The sequence below is a fragment of the Lactuca saligna genome, chromosome 6 (assembly GCF_052625555.1).
Source record: "Lactuca saligna cultivar CGN05327 chromosome 6, ASM5262555v1, whole genome shotgun sequence".
Classification (NCBI taxonomy): domain Eukaryota; kingdom Viridiplantae; phylum Streptophyta; class Magnoliopsida; order Asterales; family Asteraceae; genus Lactuca; species Lactuca saligna.
Genome location: NC_136422.1, coordinates 65,549,234 through 65,574,442, shown reverse-complemented (window position 1 = coordinate 65,574,442; position 25,209 = coordinate 65,549,234). Strand labels below are relative to the sequence as shown.

The following is a 25,209-nucleotide window of genomic DNA, read 5'->3' as shown; positions in this document are numbered from 1 at the left end:
ACAAAGATAATTCATTTCTCTAGTATGTCAAATACAAATAATTATTCCAATAGTGAGTAAATGTTATAAAAAAAATGAGCTCATTTATATACAAGTGCATTATCTAGCTTACTATGTGCCAACAACTCTTTGTGTGTTTACTTTTGCTTGAGTCTCGTTTCCTCCAAAGCTTCTAGCCATGCCAAAATATGATATCTTAGGGTTCATGTCCAAATCAAGTAAAACATTGCTAGCTTAAATTCATCAAGTCCTTGGCGTAAAGTCTTAGATAGAATCTTAACTGCAATCTCCAATCCTTCTAGCAGACCCTAAAGATCATTATTGGCCATGTACCAGGATCAACCTGCAATCTGTTATTACTTGCAGCATCTTCTGCCTGTTTGACCAAGGTTGTGCCTTCAGCAGCAACATGCTGCATTGCGTCAAAAAGATAAAAACAAATGACAACAAATACAAATAACTGCATGCTACTTTAAAAAAAAAATAGAATCCAACTCCTAAATCACAAAACCTTTTTAAACATACAAGAGACAGGATCCAATCCATGGGGTATTTTTGGAAAATAGTATGAACATTCTTGACAAATCATCAACCTGCAAGTGAAGGGTAAAAAAGGGAATTGGAGCTTGGTGATGCTCATGCTGGTAATTGAAGCTTCAAACGCCAAGCCAGGTAGGTGATGCTCATGCTAGAAATTGAAGCTTGGAATTGATTTTCCAATTGTACGTACACATACACATGAGATGAGAATAAGAAACTATTGTATTTGATTAGGTTTAGCTAATAATAAGCTAAGGAAGAGGAATGTGCTAAGAAGTTATTATGTATAGAATGAGAAAGAATAATAACCAAAAATCATGTCTTAGACTTATTAACTTTTCACCTATTTGTCTTTCTTCCTAAAAATATTCATTTGATCTGAATAAATATTATGAAACTTGGTTTATTGAAAGCAAGTATTAAATGGTCATGGTCATGGTCATGGTCATGTAATTTAGTAGTAGTCTTATTCAATCTGGAAAATTGCAAATTTTGTCCCACTGCCACCCAGGCGAAGAGTAAAGACGTAAATGCCCTTCCTCATAAAGCCTGTGTTATTATGATTATGCTTAAAGTAAAAGACAGAACATAAAGAATGGGAATGGAGGTTGAGTACCTTATGAAGTAATAGTAGAAGAAATCAGCATAAAGAGCTGTTTGTATTAAGCTAGAGAAACAGGCTGAAAACAAACAAACAAACAAACAAAAAAGTCAAATGAAATACATGTATAGACAATAAGAATAAGAGAAAAACTTTAACTTACATATCCATCCATTGAAATGGGGCTGTGTGAGATACCAACAAATCCAGTTGAGAATATTCAATGCACGGTATGCCCTAACAATACAATGCAAACAAACAGATTTTCATTCATAGCATCCTATTTTCTAAATGATTATTATACTATTTTTGATCATTTAAAAAACCATTTTTCATGGTTATCCAGCTTCATAATGATATCATGCCAAAATATAGAATGGTAAATTCCTGAAACGAATACCACTATGAGTTTAATTTTTTTGCTATTATATAATGTTTTACTCATTCATTGCACATATATACCCATGATATTTGCTTTTCTGTCACGAATCCTAAAGTTTATAACCAGTATACATATGAAGCAAAAGATGCTTGTATTTTTATTGCCTTATTCATAACTAGAAGAATCTTTAGCTAAAATTATATTTCAAATGCAGGTAGGTTGGTAACATTCACATACAAATGACTGAGCGACTTATACAAGAAGTTTTCTGAGGCACTGGTCCAACAATGGGAAAGGAATTAGAGACTAGAAATATGAAAATCAGGGAAGATGGGGAGGAGGAACTAAATGTAGACGTGTTGAGTGAGAAGAAAAACATGAAAAAAAGATTCATGAATTCCAATGAGGATCCAAAAGTCTAAACCTGTAGCAAAAGAAGGGAAGCAAAGATATATCTCTCCTACGTGATTCCATTTTTGGATACATTTTGGTTACATTATCAGGTTAATTATGAGTTATGAATTTTAATTTTAAAAGAATAAAATAACTTAAAAACAAAATTGCTTAATTGTCATTGAGTTGTTTCTAATTATATTTGTTGATAAATTGTTTATTCTTGGATTTACAGGAAAGAAGAGCTCAATTTGACCAACTTCAAGTTGAATCTCATACACTTCTAAGAGATGATTGCTTTAGTTATGCATCACCACTTTGTGTAACATAATAGTATAAATGCATTATATTGAATTTTATTTGATTGATCTGATTTAATTAAATGTATTTCATTTGTTAGAAACTAGAAGTGCTTATTGTCTAAAAGTTGATATCATCTATTCTGGAAATAAATAAGACAAAGAAGCTTGAGGTGCCAAATAAGTAAGTGTTTAGGTTTCTTTTTTTATTTTATTTTTGGATGAAATATCTACCTAGATTTGGATGATATTACATTTCGATGATGGAATTCCAAGTTGGCTGGCAATGTGTCATTTGTCCCATAAAAAATGTAGCTAAATTTAGTGAAGACCAAAAAATTCACTACTATTGCTGGTTTGGAAGGAATTGATACCTTATAGCTTTCAAGCCTTATTCTTCTATTGTAATCATATTACATGCTTTATACCCTTAGAGCCCTCTTTAACAAGCTATGGAAGGGTGGTAAGCATTTTATTAATTTTGCATGTCTTGTTTTTATTCAAAAGTCTTATTGATCTAATTTTATTCATTTGTTATGTAGGTATCATTCAGAAACAAAAGAAGAGATGTGAATCAAGTTTTGTGTTTATTCCCTAAAAAGTTTTAGTTCGATAGTATTATGTTGTTAGTATTAGTACAACATTTATATTTATTAAATCTTTTTGAAGACATTTGTATTATAAATTAGTTATTGATAGTATTTTTGTTAGACAAGTTTGAATTTACTTAATGGTATTATGATTTCATTCATTATCTAAGTTCTCTTATTATTATTTTATATTACCTTTAAAATTAAAAAAAAATTGAGACCTAATTTGTTAATATAATTGTGTTAAAAAATTCCATAAAAAGCATAGAAATAATATTTAATTTTAGAGTAAAATAGTGGCATCAAAATAGTGCCACTAAATCCTACAAATATTTTAGTGGCATAATAGAAAAGTGCCATTAAAGCTCAATAAAGTTGCAGTGGCACAACGAAAAATTGCCACTAAAGGCCTTTAGTGGTAGCGTTTTTAGTGACACTTTTTTTGTGCCGCTGATTATCCAGGGGGGATTTAGTGGCACTTTTTCGGTTTTTAGTGACACTTTTTCTGTGCCACTAAATGTCGTTTTATTTGTAGTGAGATTACCTGGTCCTTAGGCCGCCATTTGGAGACCAACCCACTTTCAACAGGAAACAAGATGACCACTAGCAAATACACACTTATAAACTTCCAACCCAAGAATCTCTTCATTCAGTTTCATCAAGTGGCTTACATATACTTTTTAGCCATTGCAACTCTCAATCAGCTTCCTCCTCTTGTAGTCTTTGGAAGAACAGTCTCTCTCTTCCCTCTCCTTTTTATTCTCACAGTAACTGCTATAAAAGATGGATACGAGGATTGGAGAAGACACAGATCAGACAGAAATGAGAACAACAAAGAATCTCTTTTGACAATCCCTTGTGACATGGTGCTAATGTGGATAAGTGATCCTAGTGGCATTGCTTACATACAAACCATGAATTTAGATGGAGAGTCAAATTTAAAGACACGTTATGCTAGACAAGAAACATCCTTAATGCCATTAGGGTCAATATCAGGGGTAATTAGATGTGAACAACCTAATAGAAACATATATGAGTTCACAGCTAATAGAGTTAAATGGTCATAAAGTTTCCCTTAGTCAATCAAACATTATCTTACGTCGGTGTCAGATGAAAAACACAAAATAGGTTATAGGTGTTGTTGTGTATGCTGGACAAGAGACAAAAGCTATGCTAAATAGTGCAATTTCCCCTTCAAAAAGAAGCAGACTTGAACAAGCAATGAACTCAGAAACTATCTGGTTATCTGTTTTTCTATTCATATTGTGTCTTGTTGTTGCTATTGGGATGTGTTTATGGCTGATGAGTCATCAGGATGCAATTGATACGATTCCTTATTACAGAAAGAGCTATCTTATAAAGGGAAAGTTTCCAGGAAAACCGTATAAATACTATGGGATTCCAATGGAGACGTTTTTTTGCGTTTTTGAGTTCTGTTATTGTGTTTCAGATCATGATTCTGATATCTTTATACATCACCATGGAATTGGTTCGATTAGGTCAATATTATTTCATGATAGAAGACAAACACATGTATGATAGCAGTACAAACTCAAGGTTTCAATGCAGATCCTTAAGTATAAATGAAGATTTAGGTCAAATTTGTTATGTGTTTTCTGATAAAACTGGAACACTTACTGAAAACAAAATGGAATTCAGAAAAGCTTCTATTTTGACACGTGTATATATACTGTGTGTTTACTTGATTTCTTCAATTTTACCCCAGACCATGACTATTGACTAGCCTCTAAAAATCAGGTGTGCATGCTGAAATGGTGTTGACACATGTATATATACTATGTGTGTGTGTGTTGAAGAATAGTTGAAATGAAAAACTTACATGCCAACTAGAAATGGCTCTACATAAGAAAACAAGTGAACTTATATCCACTGATGTGTTCACTTTCACCTGCAAACCAAAAAAACATAAGTAAGTTTCTGCTTCAAATCAAATCAAAAGTCTAAACCAAACAAAAGAAGATGCATACCATTGCATAGAGACCTCGAAAAGCATCCTCCTTTTGAATATCATCCCGAATTTTGTTGACATTAAGAAATTTAAGTATTGTCAAATGCTGTTTTAAGTAAAAATTCTAAGAAAAAGGAAATGAGGTTGAAGTTGTAAAAATTTTGGGACTTACATGGCTAAAGCAATATGCCATGCTTGCATGAAATGCTCCGTGTGAGGTGATACAAGCTGAGGACAAACTCATGCATGTCTACACAGGGTGATTGCACTATTTAAAGTGACTCATTAAGCCCTTCAAAAATAACATCAAAAAATACTAGATGATGATACAACCCATGTTGGTAGAAGCTCCACCTGGTCGACTAGACCCGCTGTTGTTGGACCGAACTACCCCTCCACTAGTCTTGGGTGTGCCAATACTGAACTTGTTTTCATCTATCATAACAGCAAGAGTCATGGCTCTGGCCAAGTTTGCTGGCTGTAAAATACGAACGGCCGAACGTGTGTCATCCTTGAGACCATTAATGAAGGTACCTTCCAACACGCTTTCTGGTATGTCTCCCAACTGACATGACAGTCTCTCAAAATTGCTTACGTAGTCACGTACAGTTCCTTCTTGTCGGATGGTGAGAAACTGATGATAGATATTACCTTCACCTGTTAACTGGAATCGTTCCAACAACCGTTCTTTTAAATCCTCCCAAGAGCGAAATGGGTCCCTTGCTTGACTCCAAGAAAACCAAGCCAGCGCCTTGCCGTCCAAGCAAATCGCTGCTGCCTTCAAACGATCACGTACTCCAATGTCTTGGATCTCAAAGAAACGCTCCACCTTATAAATCCATCCAAACGCGTCTTCCCCTTCGAAAATAGGAGCTCTAATCTTCCGAAATTCTCCCATTTGTCGACCCCCACCCTTGTTCTTATCGTCCTTGGGTCCCTTTTTGAAGGATCCAAACTCGAGCTCAAATTCAGGATCTTCCTTGTCCTTCTCCTCCTCTTGAATGAGTTTCCCCTTGACAGTTTTCGTCAAGTTATTGATAGCTTGCAGGACTTCTGTGAATTGTGCAGCATTCTCCTTCTTGGCGAGGTTAGCTTCCTCTCGAAGCTTGGTAAGATCCTGCTCTAGGGCTGCAACACCTGCCTCCAATCCAGCTATCTTCTCAGAATTTGTTTTTGACATGTTGACACCAGAACCGTAGCAGCTCTGATACCAATTAATAGGTTCAAGATCCTAACCCGCAGGTAGGAACCTTAACTAGGCCTCCTGTAGTTCGAGAAATAGGGAATTCTCCAGCAAATCGTCTAAGACTTTTATTCTAGCATAAAACGTGATTTATCCCTAGAACATTAATTATATAGTCGTATTAACCTAATCATAATCCAAAACCAGATCCTAAAAAACAGGAATTCTAAACTAAATAAAAAAACTACTATTCTAATTAAAAGGAAAGCTAAATAAAAGGAAAACATTTAAAAATTCTTTCTTGAATCTTGATGATTATCCCTTCGCCGATATACTTGACCAAAACGACCAACATGGGTCGTATCAAATGATTCAGATGATAAACAATAACAAATAAATAAATAAAGGACATTTGACACTTATAAAAAAGATAACTGATACTTGTCGCCATACCAGTTACTTAGCAGTAACCTCAAGAAACTCAGCTAGGCGTGGGTGCAAATGAGTTGGACAAACCTACTAAACAAAAAACACCAAAAAAAGTTAATATATAGTTAACATAAACCATTGTTAACAACTAGGCGTAATGAAATTGGATGACTATATTCCCAAATTACCCTTGCCAGGTCTCCAAGCAATGCAAATTGATATCTCGTACAATAGTTTTGAGTCCAACACCATCAGCGTGTGCTTTTGAGTGAATTCCTTGGGATAAGCCTTCCATATACGCTCTGTTATCCCTTTCCTTTTTTAACAAAACACCATAGTGAGACTCCAAATATGTAATAATAATCGATCGATAGAGTTTCTACATAAGTTGCAGGTGATCAAAAATGGCGGAAATTAGGAAATGTAAATTGTACCTTTAGCGAGATTAGGGTAAAGCCATCATGAATTAGAGCCATCATTACCTGTGGGAGACCTAGGGGAAGTTGATCGCCTCTATCCACCTGCCAAAAAAGTGAATCGTCTTCCCGTAAGTTTTCGGCGCTTTCTCCCGATCTTGCCGCTCAACCGGACCAGGGACGCCTGGAAGGAAAAGGACGTCGCTCTTCACCTCATACTCGTGGATGTGCCACATCGGCTTTTCTAAGTCCGGCAAGGTTAAGAACAGTTTTTATGTTATGATGTTTTCAACTCCTATTAACCGGGCATCAGCGACTGGACGATTGTAGATCAAGCACTGTCTCATATCCTCGTTTTGATGGCGACCGAGATGGCGGCATAAATGGAAGGGGGATATTAGAGCACAAAATAGAGAGACAGGGGAGACGGGAGAGAAAAGAGTCGAATGAGTGTTTAAAAAAGCCCTAGAAATTATACCAATGATTTTCTGATATATGAATTGTTGAGGCATACAACAGAGATGGTATCGTGATTAGGGTTTGCAGAGAAAAGGGAAGAATAGAACGAAGGGGATCTTGAAGCGGGGTATTAAAATTTTTAAGAATTTTGAGGGGATTTCCTTTCCCCCTTACAAGAACGCGCGTTTTAGTAAAAATCATAAATCGACAATCACAGAGGGCGTACGTTTTAGATAAAGTGCCCTCCGTGTTTTTTTTTTTTTTTTTTTTTTTTTTTTTTTTTTTTTTTTTTTTTACATTAGACACTAATTTAAGGGCACGTAATAATGCGTGACCTAAACACTCAAATTTTTTGAATAGATGACACGTTTTTATTGTCACTCTCATTTGTGTAACATAAATCAGTGAGCGTCGTGATTTGCGCGTCGTGAAAGGCTCTTTTTCTTGTAGTGTTGGAAATGAAGGTGCCCAAAATATCTGCAAGATATCAAGGATGGGAAGATCAAGCCGTCCTTCGCAAGTATTTATATTATTCAATCTAATAACTCATCGCATGTTATTTCTTGGGTACCTGATACAGGATGTGGTTCTCACATTTGTTCTGATTTGCAGGGCCTAAGAAGAAATAAGGATGTGGAGCATGGGAAGATAAACTTGATCATAGGGAAGAGAATATCATCTCTTGTCACCAAGATTGGAGTTTACTCTTTAGTGCTTAGTAGTGGGCTAGGACTAGAGTTGAATATTTGTTCCTATTCGCCAGATATGGCAAGAAACATCATTTCTTTTCATGGTTTGTATAGACAAGGATTTAGATTTTCGTTTGATAATGAAAAAGGTTCAATTAATGCTTATCTTAATGATGTTTTCTATTTTAAAGCATTGCCTTGTAATGGAATATATGAAACTGTGATGGTTGTAGACAACTTAGGAAATGACGAGTTGCATATTGACTCTTCCAATAGTTTGGACAAAGCATGTTTGTGGCATTATCATCTTAGACATGTCAACAAGAAACCCATAGCCTAACTCCAAAAGGATGGAGTATTGGAGTCATTCGACGTTAGGGACAATGACGTGTGCGAGTCTTGTTCACTTGGAAAGATGACCAAGTCACCCTTCACTGGTACTTGTGAAAGGGGTGAGGGTTTATTGGATCTCATACACACCGATGTGTGTGGGCCCTTTAAATCCACTACAAGGGATGCAAGTCGCTTCTATGTGACTTTCACCGATGACTATAGTAGATATGGATATATCTACTTAATCAAGAACAAGTCAGAAACCTTTGAAAAGTTCAAAGAGTTTAAGCAGGAAGAGGAGAATCAGTTGGACAGGAAAATCAAGATGCTTCGATCCGATCGAGGTGGATAGTACCTTAGTCCTGAATTCCACGACTACCTCAAGGAATGCGAAATAGTTTCGCAATTGACGCCGCCCAGGACATCGCAGTTGAATGGTGTGGCTGAGAGGCGTAATCGAACCTTGCTGGATATGGTTCATTCTATAATGAGTCGTGCTTCACTACCTATCTCATTCTGGGGGTATGACTTAGAGACTGCCTCCCATATCCTTAACCTAGTCCCTACAAAGAAGGTTGCCAAAACACCTGACAAGATGTGGACAGGGAAAGCTCCCTCGTTGACACATATCAAGGTTTGGGGTTGTGAGGCTTTCGTAAGATGAGAGACTCACGACAAGCTCAAACCTCGCAGTGAGCGGTGTATATTCATCGGCCACCCGCAGAAAACCTTTGGATATCTCTTCTATAGACCGAGTGTAATGTTTTCTTCATTGCGAGGAGAGGGATTTTCCGAGAGCGAGAACTCATAATCCAATGGGACAGTGGGAGGCAAATCGATCTTGAAGAGCTTTAAGAGTCTAGCGATGAAGGAACCTCTAATGCTGGCGCTCAACCTGAGGTGGAAACTCATGTTGAACTAATTGATGAGTCCCTACCTCTTAGACGTTCTAGTAGAGTTAGTGTTCCGCCTGTGCTGTATGGTTTTCATATAACAAGTGAGGGTGGTACGTTTATTAGTGATAGTACACTAATAAATTGGGATGAACCTAACAGCTACAAGGAAGCCATGGCAAGCCCAGAGTCTGCAAAATGGAAAGAGGCTATGGATAGCGAGATTTAGTCCATATATGACAACCAAGTTTGGAATTTGGTTGACAATGTGCCAGGTTGTAAGACGGTCGGGTGCAACTGGATCTTCAAGAAGAAGACTGGCATGGATGGGAAGGTACACACTTATAAGGCGCTATTGGTTGCGAAGGGCTTTACTCAAACTCTGGGAGTTGATTATGATGAGACCTTTGCGAAGATAAAGTCTATTAGGGTGATGCTAGCCATTGCTGCATTTCATGACTATGAAATATGGCAGATGGATGTCAAAACTGTTTTCCTTAATGGGAAGTTAGTTGAGGATGTTTACATGAATCAGCTAGAGGGTTTTGTCGATGTGAAGCATCCTAATAGAATGTATAAGCTTGAGAAATCCATTTATGGATTGAAACAAGCATCTCGCAGATGGAATCTTTGTTTTGACGAGAAAGTCAAAGAGTTTGGCTTCCTGTGAAGCGAGGATGAATCATGTGTATAAGTCAAATCCAGTGGGAGTATAGTTAGCTTCCTCGTATTGTATGTTGATGACATACTACTCATAGGAAACGACATCCCGACCCTACAGGAAGTTAAGTCTTGGCTTGGGAAGTGTTTCGCTATTAAGGACCTCGGAGAGGCTGCTTATATTTCGGGAATAAGGATAGTGAGAAACAAGAGAAAAAGACTAATAGGACTTAGTCAGAATACTTACTTGGACAAGGTACTAAAACGTTTTAGTATGAAGAATTCCAAGAAAGGGGAGTTACCGATCCAAGTAATGCTAAGCTGAGTAAGACTCAAAGTCTGAGTACCGAAGTCGAGATAGCAGAGTTGAGCTGAGTACCTTACGCTTCCGCAGTTGGCTCGATCATGTATGCTATGACTTGTAGTCGCCCTGCTGTGGCCTTTGCTTTGAGCATGGTCAGCATATATCAAGGGAACCCTGGCAGAGCACATTGGTCCGCAGTTAAAAATATTCTTAAGTACCTTCGGAGGACCAAGGAATGGTTTCTAGTCCTCTGTGGGAGTGATCACTTAAGCGTGCGAGGGTATAGTGACGCCAGTTTTTGGACCGACCAGGACAACTACCATTCTTAGTCGGGCTTGGTCTTTACCCTAAATGGCGGAACAGTGACTTGGAAAGGTTCCAAGCAGGAGACCGTAGTTGATTCAACGTGCAAATCAGAGTACATAGCAGCACGCGAAGTGTTAAAGGAGGCGATATGGTTAAAGAACTTCATTGGAGACCTTGGAGTTGTGTCAGCCATAAGAGAGCCCATTGAAATTTTCTGTGATAATGAAGGAGCGGTTGCCTTGACCACAGAACTGAGGGATCATGTTAGATCTCGACATATCGACAGGAAATATCATTTTATTCGACATCGGGTGGAAGAGGGACTCCTTGTAGTGAAGAGGGTATCGTCATAGGATAACCCAGCATATCCTCTTATGAAGGGACTGAGTAGGGCTAAGCACTTGCAGCACGCTAGGAGCATTGGGCTGAAGGGCGATATTAGTTTAGATTAGATAACTTCGAAACGTGTAATAGATAAATTGTAATTAACATTTGATGATTAAATAAAGGAGTATTATTTATGAGTAAAGTTACTGTCTTATGTTAATTGTTTACCTATTGTTTCATTTTGCATGTTTTGACTTCCTGAGTAATAAGATTATTAGAACAGTCCACAGTCGCTCATACTTTGGAAGTAGGTATGAATGAAGATTGTCATGAATTGGTTTGTAGACTGTCTAAAGTGTATTAGACATAGCAAAAGTTTGTTGCAACGTTCATGAGTGCTTATGAATAAGATTTGAGCATTGGATTAAACCCACACTTGCTAGTATCACTTCATGGAATTTATCACAAGTGATCGCAAGACGATAATATTGTATGGTCTTGAAACCTAGATATATGGTTTACTGTTTGCAAGTTGGTTGTGCATTGATAATGCGTAAACGCATCAGTAACTTGATGTTATAAAAAGCATTGTTGTGCATGATTTGATGAGTGAATGGTAAATGCATATAAGTTGAAGTTTATATGTTCCTTTTATCCTAAGAGGGTAAATGTGATATCTTGTCCCCTTAATGATTTGGTTTGACTTATGTGTTGGGCCCGATCAGGACTAAATTGATGTGTTTAATTAAGTTCTATGTCATACGAATTAGAGATCGAGAAACAAACTACTGGACAATAAGTATGGATATGTTCCATGTAATAGTCCGCATAGTATAGAGGATTATACGATCCCTTATCTAAAGGGCACGTTACTGATAAGATCAGAGTTCGACAACATCTTTGAGAGCTACGATTGCTAATTGGATCCTGAAGTCGTACTTGCATTTATAGTTACTAGACTTATCCAAGTGGGAGACTGTTGGATTAGTGTCTAAGCCCGTAACTATATTTGGTATGTACTTGACACGATTATGCATGGTCCTTTTGGGTTGTCTTCACCAAAGCAACTGGACAGGATGATTTATGGAGAGAGAGAGAGAGAGAGAGAGAGAGAGAGAAAGGTTATTATGGTTTATTAATATATTATATGAGTAATATATTAAAAGATAAATCATATAGTTTCATTGATATTGGTTAAGAATTAATTAAGAATTAATTCTGTGACTAAAAGAGATTAATTAAATAAATGGGACTAGAACTGTCAATTATAAGATAATTGAATTTGGGTTGTGAATCCTCATGGGCATAAGGGGGACAAAATTTGGAGTGGAAGCCCACTCTAATTTCGTCCAAAGGGGGCTTATTCCAGAAGGTTCTTAAGTTGCTTAGGGCGTAAGTCATCCAAATAGGGTTTTGACTGAAACCCTAGCAACTCAGCTATTTAAGAGACCCCAGGGCTTCAGTTTCGGCTACACCAAGAAACCCTAGAGTTACTATAGCCGATTTTGTGCTTCCATTCTCTTCTCTTCTCAATCATCTTCTTGCCTTGGTGTTTGTAAGCCATTAGAGGTGTTACACTTGTGACACTAAGCCTTTGAAGATCAAAGATTCTTGCAACTGTTGAAAGGTATCATCTAAACTTGTTTTATTGTAGATCTCGTTTTAATAGCATGCTAGATTAGGGTTTCCAGCTTTGGATAAATTTGCATGTTCAATAGAGAAACCTAGATCCAAAGTTTTAGGGGTTTTGCATGTTCACATAGGATGTTTTTTTGCTCAAAACCCATCAAATAACATAATTCTTTTTGTATTAATCACTTCTATTTCTTTAATTTCCGTACTTGTGTCATTAAGCCTTACATCACTAACATTAAGTACTTCCATGGAAAGGTTCCATACCAATGTGATACTATGTCATATTGTCACTACCAATTTTGTATACTTTATACATTGTTTGGTAATCAACCTGACACTTCACAACCATATTTACTTTCAATATTGAAATCGTAATCTTTCTCTAAATTTCCATTGTACAGTACATCATGACCTCTTGGATCAAATAATGGATAAAAAATTCATTTGCTTGTTTAATCTGGGCTCAAACATCAAATATCTACCATTGGGACATCTACATATAAGAATGGTACACCAACATATACCATGGGGACATTCTTCTAGTCTTTGTCATGGAATGTTATTCTTCTAAGTCAAAAATCCCCATTAAAGGATGATGATGGTTACTAAAAGGGACTAAAATCCTTAAGAAATCAACATGGTAAATATATTTACTCTAGGAACCGTCACATGAAACATTTAGGTCAAATTCGAGTTTTCTGCTACAAGATCCATTGTTTTTTAATCTTTTTCTTACATTGTTTCATTTTAGTTGATGGATCATCATCTATTTTCTCAATAATAACTATGACTAGAGATGATGTATTGCATACCTTAACAATTAGGACATCTTAATCATTACCAAGAGGTAATAGTATGAAATCTAACGGAGCTCATGTGACGTTAACTGAGACAGAGACAAAATGTATATGATTTTGAAACCATGTGGATTTTTGACATCAGTTTTCTAAAACTTGGACTATACTTGCACGCTGGGACAAACCACAAGGATCATTATGTAGTTTGCTCTAAATAATCTACCATACAACCTATAATACTATTAATAGTAAATGATATTATAATTTATCTTTATTGAATCTACTTTCAGGTATGAAAAGCCCGATATTTGCGGGTTGATGTGTTTTTTTTACTCAGAAAAATCAAAAAGAATATTCTTTTTATGCCATGGTGTAGTGTTCACTTTGTGGCTTAATAATCCAAACATTGTTGTCCATATTTTTTTATTTGAACTTAATATCTGTTTCTGCTGCTGAAGAGTGTCATATCATATGATAAGTTTTCTTTATTAAAATTTAAAATGAATTTAAAAAAGGCATCAAATTTTTTTAATATCTCGTATGATCATCAAAATTATATCAACATAAACTTGAACTGATGCAAAAAGTTTCATAAGTTTTTTTTTTTGTCTTTCTTATGTTTAATTAACATAGATCAACTTTTTTACTTTTAACAGCTTTTAATGATTTGTTAAAGAAATAGAGACTTGATTAATAGTTAAAAGGTTATTAAGATATGAAACACCCTTGGATTTGATTAATTTATAGGATATTAATTATTATTGAGAACTATTATTTAGAGTTTCAACAAGAAACGTTTTATATAGAGAGAATAATGTGTGGAAATCAAACTGAAATTACTTTAATAAAAATAAATCAAAATTATGATTTTATTGATGAAAATTTGAGCAAGTGGAGGAGGAAAGACAGCAGGAGTATGGTTGGCATGGCATGGCAATTGGCCTTAGATCTTTTTATTCCATTATTATGTATTATGTATTTTATACTTAAACGCATAATATGTTAAAACTTAAAACCAAAGGGAGCTATTATAATTTGTAAATTGATTTTGATATTACTTAAGCCACAGATGCTTGCAATGCAATATTATTTCCCTTGGATTTTGGATCAAAAGATTCCGCCATCATAATGTATATAAAAAGATAGAATAAATTAATAAACCAATCATATTTTATATGTGTATTTTATATTGGAGATTTCATATACTAAAAAAAGAGTTTTGTTTTACAGTTACATATTTCCTCTTATTTAACAAAGAAATTAGAGTTAATGATATTATTAATGAGCGATCGTTCTGATAACAATACATAAAGGAACCTAAACTTGTTACACTAAAAAACTATATATTGAAATATATAGAATTGTATAAGTTATTGGTTGTTAGAAAATCGGGGTATATAATTGCTTGGGGTATAGCATTGTTTGGATAAATGAGAGTTGTTAAACACTTTTAGATTAAAGCATTTTGAGGGTAAACTCAAAAATCTCTAATCGGATAAAACTCATTGTTTTCTAAAATGGAGGATGAAGAAGATGTTATGAAGATCTGTACCCAAAATGATTTCGAAAATTGATCATATAACAGGAAACAACCTCCTGTCTTAAAACTGTCAAATGACAGTTTTATCTTTTATGTCCCAAAACTTATCCAAAACGATCATAAACTAATTTAAAACCGGATCTAAAATATGGATCACAAAATCGGATGTATTTATAGAAAATACGGATTTTAAGGGTACACTCGACCCCAGTCAGGGGCTCTACCCCTTGGACCCCGCCAATGGATGCCACCCCTTGGATCCCACTCCTCGGGGTGCTGACCCTGGACCCCCGTCAGTTTAGGGCCGAATAGCAGTATACTTTCAACAAAGACAAAATTAAATAAATATGCACTCCGTATCATACTAATTTGTTCAATAATTATCAAAATGATATTGATCAACAAATTAACCTCATTACACTCAGATAATTTTAGTGATATAAATCACCAAGAGTGCTTTGTAGCATAATGACTTATAATGAGAATCTAGTGGTTTATAAGTAATATTTTTTACGGAAACATAATGTTTAAACTATGACACATTCAAAATATTGTTAGTATTCAACGATTAAGTCTTTACACAAGCTTTAGTATTCTACAATTAACTCTCTACACAAGCTTTAGAACGGATTGACGTGGACACCAAGTTATTGAACTTATTCATTACGCCTTTGGTAAGTTCAAGAAAGTTCATATGAATAGTTGCCTATTATAAATTATTAGTTTGTTAATATTATTGGAGTGGTGGACTGTTTCAAACTTGGGGCATTTATACCTTACAATTATTTTATTTTTTTCTTTTTGTTAATATAAACGTAAATAACCAAAAAGATTAAAAAAACAAAGTTAGTTAATCAAATAATAAATATGAATATCATAACAATTATAATAATTTGGTGTACCAAATTAGATGAGTAGGTGTGGACCTTTGATCAAAATTGCTTCGCTGTCATTGACATTTTACTGAATCAACGACCATCTTTTAATCGTGCCTATTCATTAACTACGTTCACATTTCTTTTAAAAACATCAAATAATGTATTAACTTTTTAAAAATTTGTACAAGCTCAAGTTATGTTCACATTTTGGTTATTTCTCTAACACCATTCATGTTTTAATCATGCCAATCACGAATAAAATAAGCTATCATCAATTTCTATTGTTTTTCAAAATTTGATTATACGTGTGGCTAATTGCGGTAAAATAATGGGATTTAAAGAAGCATATAGAATGTTATTGTAACTAAAATAAATAGTAAATTAACCAATAATATATAAATTTAATCATCTGATTAATTTTTTATAATATTAATGACAATATATTAAATAAAAAAGAAAGTTTTACATAGACATAATAGGTAAACGAGCAACAAGTTGTACTATAATCCCTTTTTAGATGATAAAATTAATTCTTTAAAAACAACATCTATAAATTTTGATGTTATAAATAAACTAGCTTATAAAATGTTTTCTTGTCATTTTACATTGTAATCTATAAATAAATTAGTTTTTTATCAAACATTATATTAAAAGATCTCTTATATTAATTCATCAACTAATTTATCATCTATCAATTAGGTTATTCATTACTCGCTAGTTTTTCATAAAAAAACTTAGTTTGCCAAATAGAAACTTATTTGTAAATGATATTAAGTCCATGTCTAAATTTGGAGAAATGGTTGATAAGATTTATTGCAAACTAAATTTTCTAGCAAGTTCTAAAAGTATAGGGTGTGTTTTATAAATGTTTTGAGAGTAAAGACACATCACACATACATGACACATGTATACATGTTACATGGCAATGAATGACACATACATAAGATGACACGCTCTCAAAACTCTTTAAAAAGCCGACTCTTTCCACTCACATAACCACTTTCACAAACCCCAAAACAATAGAATCTTAGAAAGAAAGAAAAAGGGTTTTTTTTTTTTTTTTAAAAAAAACAATGGGGAGCTGTTCATATGAATCGATGTCATCGATCTCCGAAAGGATCTTCCGTGAAGAACAATACCCAGAGCTTGAATTTTCCAACGAAACATCGATTGAACACGAAAACCGATCTGGGTTTTTCAAGAAAGAGGATTTATGGTCTAAAAACAGCATCAGGAAGAAGAAAAACCAAGTGTTCCTTGAAGGGTACGTTGAAACATCCGATGAAGATGATCTTGTTAGGGCCAAGAGTTTAACCGATGAAGATCTCGATGAACTGAAAGGGTGTTTCGATTTAGGGTTTGGGTTTAGTTACGATGAAATTCCGGAGCTCTGCAACACTTTGCCAGCTCTCGAATTATGTTATTCCATGAGTCAGAAGTTTCTAGACGAGCAACAAAAGTCACCGGAGGTGTCGCCGCCTCTCGCGGCGGAGCCTGAAACCGTTTCACCGCCTCCTGCTCCAATTGCTAATTGGAAGATCTCAAGTCCTGGTGAGTGTTTTTTTTCTGAATTTATTCTTCCGATCTTATAATTTCAATGCGATCTGAAACCGTAATCATCATAATAATTACTTTGAAAACCCACATCAAAACCCCTAAATTGATATCAGATCTTTGTTCTATAAATTACGCCGATTATAATGTGGGTCGAAGTCTAATTGGATTAAAAACTTTTGTAGGCGATCATCCCGAGGATGTGAAAGCAAGGCTCAAGTATTGGGCACAAGCAGTGGCGTGTACAGTTAGATTATGCAACTAGTAAATGTGTTGATTTATGCACCGATTTGAAGCAAAATTTTGGATCTTGATCATCAGTCATGGAGACACGACGGTGGTTGCCGCCTGCGGGAGGTGGTGGTGGTGGTGGGAGGAGGAGGAGAAGAAGAAGATTGTAAGGTTGTTGGTTTGGAATTCTTGATCTGGAGATGGATAATTGACTTGATTTCCATCAATGACAGGTTTTGATGAAGTGGAGAAGGAGAACTCTAATTTTGTGATGGTGTTTTGATTGTAATGAGTTTTGATTGGACAAAATTGATAGTTGTATGATATGATTTAATTTGTAGTTCGAGGAATAAATTCATGAAATAAGATTTCTCGTGTTCTTCTCTTTGTTGGGTTTAATTACTTTTTTTTTTTTTTTTTTTTTTTGTGAAATAACCGAATGTTCTTGACATGTAAAATATAACCCATGTTAGCAGTTTACGGGTTGCTGGATTCTCATAATTTAGCAGTATCAACCCAAGAAATAACAATATATTTTTGGTGATTTTTTATATAGCTAACAATGTCATAAAAATGAAACAATGTTCATGGCTTATTGTATAGATATTCAAAATATAATGCTATAAGTTGGAATATTCCTTTTAGAAGTTTAAAAGTAAAAATATAATGTCACAACAGAAAGAAATGAAAGTGTAACGATATAACATAGAAATGCAAATGATATAAGAACCATGTGCCCAAAAAAACATCGTAATGGCTACGATTTAAAATAGTCACGATCACTACAATGTGGTCCATGCAATAATGGAAATTTCAACTAGATGGGTGATTGGTCGGCCGTTGTTGATATATAACTTTCAAATATCATATGAGTTGATTTGATTTGTGTTTAACCAATTTCGGTCCTCTAATTCAGTTTGAGTTTGATGATTTATGATTAACTTTCCGTTGCGTATAGTAGTATATTGATGTGATAATCCCCTACAAACGTATAATACAAGCAAAGAGATCATAAAAATAGTAAATTGTACCATCTGGACAGCACACTGACTCTGTTCCAATCTCTAAGTGGGAGATCAATCACGGAACGCTAGCAATGTTTTTAACGTGTCAAGGTTTGAACCATAAACCTTCTGTAGTGAATTTCACATCTCAATCACCAAGCTTTCGGGAGATCATAAACATAAGTGTTTATGAAAGTATTTTATTATATAATAGTATAAAAATGGGTTGTACCCCTACTTGATTTATTGTAAACCTATAAATGGATTAAATGAAAAAAATAAAAATGTATTTTTAGATCGATCTCATGAAATTTGATTAAAATATTGATTAGATCGAGAACTGTGGATATGAGATTATTTTATTAGTTTATATAAAGCTTTACTATTTTATATGAATAAATAAAAAATTGATCAAATTTTATAATTTGGTAGTATTTTGTATTAGATAAATTAAGAACTTATCTTCTATTCATTGATTAAGAACTCTATTAGATAAATTAAGAAATTATCTTCTATACATTGATTTATGACAACTACAGCATGTAATTAGTTTTGAAATTGGACGAAGGTTTGGTGTCGAATGACTATGGTTTATTATATTCTTGTGGATTTGAACGATTGTAAAACTTCATATTTCAGGAGTATGGTGTACGAAAAATATATTTTTAAAAAATATAAAGAATAAACGTGTTTTATAACAATATAAATAAAATTAGATTTTTAGACGGAAAATAATATCATATCCAATATATGTCTTGACACAAATTACATTACTATGTAAATAAAAATAAGACGGTGTCAATGATATTTTTATGGATATATATCGTGCATCACAATAAAACATTATGAAGTTATGATGAATAAAATCAGAATAAACATCTTGAACTAGGTATTAAAAAAAATGAAAAATAACAATATATTTTCTGATAGATATTATGGAATTTTATCAAAATAATGATCAGTGACAAAATTACGAGTTTTCATTAATTTATTAGTTTATGTAAAATCATTAGTATTTTATATGGATAAAAAAAGGAATTTGTAGTATTATGTATTTTAGTTGAACTCGGTCATTTACAACGAATCCAACTGTTTAATTTGTTTCGAGCTCGGATGATATTTGAAGTACCATCTTCAATACAAATGACATAATATATTAAATTCTCATGGATTCAATATAATGTACGAAAAACATATTATATAATAAAATAAGTAAAAAAGAAACGTATTTTATAAAAAACATGATTTTGAGACCAAAAATATATAATATCTTATATATTTCATTGAGACAAATATATATATATATAAAGATAGTTTTAAAAAGTTATTCATTAATGATATATTCAGGTTTATACCAAATATTACATAATACAAATTATAAAAGAAAATTAGAATAAAATGTTTGAAATAGTTCAAAAGAAAATGACCATAACCAAAAATTAGAAAAAAAAAAATTCAACTAGCCATAATTTTCGCACGTCACCGCCTGTTAAGAACTAGTAGGTCTTGTTTTGTTTTTTTATTTTTATTTTTTTGAGATTTTCACAAGTCACCATCTACGAAAATCTAGATGGCTTACGATTTTTTTTTATAATTTTAATAGGTCGCCATCTGCAAAAGTCTAGGTGGTCTGTAATTTATTTATTTATTTATTTGAGATTTTTACAAGATACCCCTTGTGATTAGAAAAACTCATGTTATTTAATGATTGTTATGAAGTTCATATTTGAAAATTATGAAGTGTACAAAATAATCTACTTGAGTTAAAAAATTATGGCTTCCTGAAATCCAAATTGAGAGTGTTTGTAATAACCTTTGTTACAAAGAAAAAAGATTCAAACAAAGTTTATAAGTGAAAGCTACCAAGAATGAAAGTTCGATCATTTTCATATTTTTCACCGAATAACTTACTTTGGAACTAAAAAAAATAACTTTCTGACATCTAAATTTGGAGTATAATATGTTAATGGATAATCTTTGTTACAAAGAACACAATAAAAGAAATTCAGCTCAAACAAAGTTCCTATGAAAAAGTTATGAATATTCGACGTTAGCAAAAATCATGATTTTCGCATGTCACCACTTATGAAAATATGATATTTCGTAGGTGGCCACCTACAAAATCATGACTATTTTTGACATTTTTAAAATTTTAGATATTTTGAAATTTTTTTGGTATGATTAGCTATTATGATATTAATTCAGTTATTAAAACAAAGTATAGAAAAATATTAAAGTTTGAAATGGATATCTATCGTCGAATCACAGATCTTATTAATATAAGCATAACATAAGGCGAATTGCGTAGAAAGGGACATCTATCGTAAAACAATTGTTAGTTCATTATTCATAATTCTTATATTTACGTTTTAAGATTCACATATAAAATAAAAATAAATACATAAATAAATAATCATCTAAATCCAAACATACCCCAATGACGCTACCATGATAAGTGTAGAAAGCATAATCAATCCTAAAAACTCAAAACACGTGAGGCATCACAAAGTTAGTAGTTGTCGTTTACGCCAAGAAGTTATAATTTTCCTTAAATTGACTTGGACTAAACATGTTCTTCGGTTCAAAATCATGCTTTAATTGGTTTCTATAAGATAAGGATGTATCATTTAGGACACTCTAAATACTTTACATTACCAAACAACAAAATGTTTACCTACCCCCAAAAACTTAAAACCATTCAAATGTTGAAAAATAAGTTAATTATTCAATTTGTAAACTTAATAAAAGCTTACAAACAAACAAGATATCAAGACAAAAAACTGAAAATTTCAGTAGTGTTAGTCCAATGCATGTCAAATACAGTGTCTTGTCCTGTATAACAAGTCTGGCTTAATGAACACTGAGGTTTTTAACTCCATCTTCAACATGAGAAGAAAGACTACTCTTTCTCCACCTCCAATAATTCACCCTCATCGGATCTATAATTTCCAAAACCGAACAAACCCTAGCTGCCGCACCGGAATCCGAATTGTTCGACTCCGGAATCAGAGATTCCAGAGCATTTTTCAGGTCTTGGGTAGGTTCAAAACCATGGACAAGGAGATCCAACAAAAGGCTAAGAGCAAACATGCAGTTGACTTTGGAAGTCAACACTTTGAGACAAACGGTTGAGACCTTGGAATCTGTTATAAATGCCTTCATGTTGTTTTTGTAGAGGCCACGAAGGTATCTCCATGGGCTTTCGTTTTCTGGTTTTGTCAAAATGGCTTTTATGGTGTAATTAACCTCGGATTCTCTTATTCCCTCTATGCCTCCTAATCCCGGGTGTTTTGTTATAACAAAGTATCTCTGAAAAAGAATCCAGTTATGGATTTATATATATATAATAAATAGTTATTTACAACTTTAATGTATAACATCTCTCAAATAAACATTGGCTTGGTTATTCTTATTCAGAATCACTCTTAAACAGAAGGGCAAAATGGTCATTTATTCACATTAAGCAGCTCATCATGTATGAAAAACAGTTATTTACGGTTTTAATTTATGACCGTATTTAATAGATAAACAGTCAGTTGTTATTCAACATTAGTTTTGAACAAATGGGTAAAATAGTCATTTACTCGCATTCAACCAAAAACATTTATGTACAACTTTAATTTATAACAGTTGTAAAAGAAACAGTCATTTGTCATTCACAATCACTTTTAAACAGCTAAAAACCCAAAATACCATAGGAATGGGGTAAGGATCAGCAACATTTTTTAAACAAAAGGGTAAAATAGTAATTTATTCACATACGTAAAATTTATTCGGCCCAAAAAAACAGTTATACAATTTTAGTTCATAACAACTCTTGAATTAACAATCAATCGTTATTCAACATCACTTTTAAACAGAAGGGTAAAACAGTCATTTACTCACATTCAGACAGTTCATTCTGTTAAAAAAACAGAATTTGTGTATACAACATTTACTCCAGGCATACATCATTTCAGCACTTAATGGGAAAAGATACAGGGTCTAAGCATGATGAATGAGATTAGGTATGAAGAAAAAAGTAATTAATACAAAATAAGATGTTGAATTAGGAATTTAGGGTGGTAGATTTAAACAAAATCCTTGAAAATGACAAATATATATTCATGGAAAACAGTTTCTAGACCCCAAGAACTGAAAGAACATTTTGGCCCCATTGATCACATTATAATCTATCTTAGTAATTTCAGCAAAAAGCATGTATAGAATAAAGATCTCATGTTAAGAAACTTAATCTATATACCTGATTCCAAGCAGAATTGTTGAAAATATCATCTTCAAGTAGTTTATCACAGTAAGCAAGTTCATCTTCCCAGCCTCCAAGATTTTGAAGGACCCACTGTATATGAAAATAAATAAATCAAATCTGAAGCCTTTATACACTATTGTAATAAAGATTGGAAGCAACATGATAATTAAATTGCATACCTGTCTATGAGACCAAGCATGATAATTCTTAGCATCATTTAAGAATATGTTCTTGGTGAACTCAAGTTCTCTGCCTGCAGCTTCACTCCCCAATTTCTCAGCAACCCACCTCCTATGGTGCCTGTATTAAGATTTAAGAATATTACAAATCATATCAGTTACAACTTACAAGCTATTTTGGTAGAATCGAAATGCTAAGTGATTTGATCTAAGAAATAGTATACTGTCTCACCATAGTTGGTAGTTTTTTGAGTTCTTGCTAGCAAGATGCTCAACGAATTCTAATTCATCATGCAAATCAGCATTGAGAGCCTCAAGTATTACTCTTCTGAATTGCCACACCTGTGATGTGAAAGACAAAAACATGTTACATGTTGGATTTCATAGTAGATAGAATTGGCGTTTCTTGCTTCAACTATGTTCCCATCAATTTCCTTCATGTATTGCTAACTTCTAATCATGTTATCAAAAGTTTCTTTCTGTTTGTTAAAACCATGTATCAAACTACTGAAAACCCCAAATTATTGGTTAATTACCATATTGAGAGATAAAAAGTGGTTTCAATTGTTGTTTCTGTGCAAGTTATCTAGTTTAACACAATCAAACGTATATTACAGATTCATAGAAAGCCATACAGAGATTGAGATCCAAACAGATTCGACCACTGACAAACGAAGTAGTAATAAAACTAGAATTTATAGTCAAAATTAGTTTGAGGTCAATATAAGATTGTTTGCACGCATAGAGATAGAGAGTTTGTTAATTCTTACGGTGTAATTTCCAGCATTGAAGTGAATTGCTTCGGAGGTAAGCTGAAGAGCGCGATGTGATCGCTCATCGGCGAGATATACAGCTCGAAAGTAATCCATAGTCTCGGCGAACTCTTCAGAGTACGCAATTGGAACAACGGGGTTAGGACCATCGTCCTGCGGTACGGGAGTGATGTCGGACCATTCCGGTCTTTGACTAAGTGGTATCCTCTCATCTTCATCTGAATCCATTCCTTCGACGACGATGATGCTCCGATCCGGCGATCCCCCTATCTCTACCAGAAGTTGGAACTTGGAAGTTCTGCTTTATTCTCTGAGCTTCTCACTACTACCCTTTTTAACCCTCCCTTGGTCAGCCGTCAATTTACAGTGTTAAAACTATATGCTGTATAGATCGGTGGTGTCCCCCGGGTAAAATAGAATGTCACCTAATAACAGTCCTTTTTTTTCCAATATAATAGTCAAATTTCTATATATATATATATATATATATATATATATATATATATATATATATATATATATATATATATATATATATATATATATATATATTTGGTCAAAATACTTCTGATTTAACAAAAGAATGGAATTAACATATGAATTAGATGCAACAAAAGAATCAAAAGAATGAAATTAAATGCAACAAAATGGTTTATAGCCTAGTGGTATCTGGTGTTTCCTTTCCTTCTTGAAATTTTTCTTCTTGAAATTGAAGGTCCAAATCTCATCATGGACATAGGTTAATTTAATGTCTAGTTTAGGAGTAGGTTAGAGTTGTCGTTTAAAAATAATAATAATAAAGTTAATGATAATTAATGTTTTCTTAATCTGTTGGTTTTTATTTTCTATTTCCTCGTAGCTATCCATGTTTGAAGGTTTTTTTGTTGTCCATTCTTCTCTATATTTGAAACCGATGTAAAATTTTCTTGTCTATATTTGAAACTTATGCTGCTTCATTTGCCTAATTATCAACTTACACGCTTCTGAAAATTATTAGGCTAAAGGTATGGGATAATTTTTGTTTTGATATTATTGCGTTGAAATTGAGTTTGCTAGTGTTATGTGGAATAATTTGATGCAAATTCTAAGGTTTAGTTAAATTGAATCATAAATGTCAAACTTGAAGCTGAATCATAAATGTCAAAATTATGGATAATTGCAAATCTCGGTGATATTCTCAACCGATATTGCAAAATTAACTACACACACCACGATTATGTAGTTCCATTGTCTCTTTGGTAGACGTGGACCCCACAATTTGCTCACACAACATGGATGGAAGGGCTCCCAAAAGAAGGATTTGCATTAGTCAGATCATATTCATGTTCATGTGCTTTGGGGATCTTAAATAAACAAGGATTTCGCGCAAGTTTCTTCAAGTCACTCTGCATTAAATCCAGAATAATAAAATGACTTATTCATATAAGCCACAGAAGACTAATTAACTTACATATGAGGAATAGGAATACCTGAATGGAATCATGGAGATGAACCAAATCCTCCTTCTCTAACAATCCAGACTTGTCAAGATCTTCAACGTATTCATTTAGATGATTTAGCACTGAATATGTCATTTGCCTTGTTTTTAAAACACCT

At 33.7% G+C, this 25,209-nt stretch overlaps 2 protein-coding genes and 2 pseudogenes across 2 annotated transcripts; 2 read left to right on the top strand and 2 right to left on the bottom strand.

The window, feature by feature from the left end:
* Positions 1–1,810: 1,810 nt before the first annotated feature.
* LOC145002671 (phospholipid-transporting ATPase 1-like) lies at positions 1,811–4,549 on the top strand (annotated as a pseudogene).
* A 1,878-nt stretch (positions 4,550–6,427) lies between these two features.
* LOC145002670 (oil body-associated protein 1A pseudogene) lies at positions 6,428–7,314 on the bottom strand (annotated as a pseudogene).
* A 9,303-nt stretch (positions 7,315–16,617) lies between these two features.
* Positions 16,618–17,647, top strand: LOC145002031 (uncharacterized). The gene is made up of 2 exons (XM_078961341.1): positions 16,618–17,174; positions 17,363–17,647. Exons 1-2 carry the CDS (start codon positions 16,697–16,699, stop codon positions 17,440–17,442), a joined length of 558 nt encoding a protein of 185 aa, XP_078817467.1. The 5' UTR covers positions 16,618–16,696; the 3' UTR covers positions 17,443–17,647.
* Positions 17,648–21,081: 3,434 nt separating this feature from the next.
* On the bottom strand, positions 21,082–23,962 carry LOC145001929 (protein farnesyltransferase/geranylgeranyltransferase type-1 subunit alpha-like). The gene is made up of 5 exons (XM_078961256.1): positions 23,611–23,962; positions 23,073–23,182; positions 22,841–22,961; positions 22,656–22,751; positions 21,082–21,721 (listed from the first exon to the last, which is right to left on the bottom strand). Exons 1-5 carry the CDS (start codon positions 23,839–23,841, stop codon positions 21,263–21,265), a joined length of 1,017 nt encoding a protein of 338 aa, XP_078817382.1. The 5' UTR covers positions 23,842–23,962; the 3' UTR covers positions 21,082–21,262.
* Positions 23,963–25,209: the final 1,247 nt, after the last annotated feature.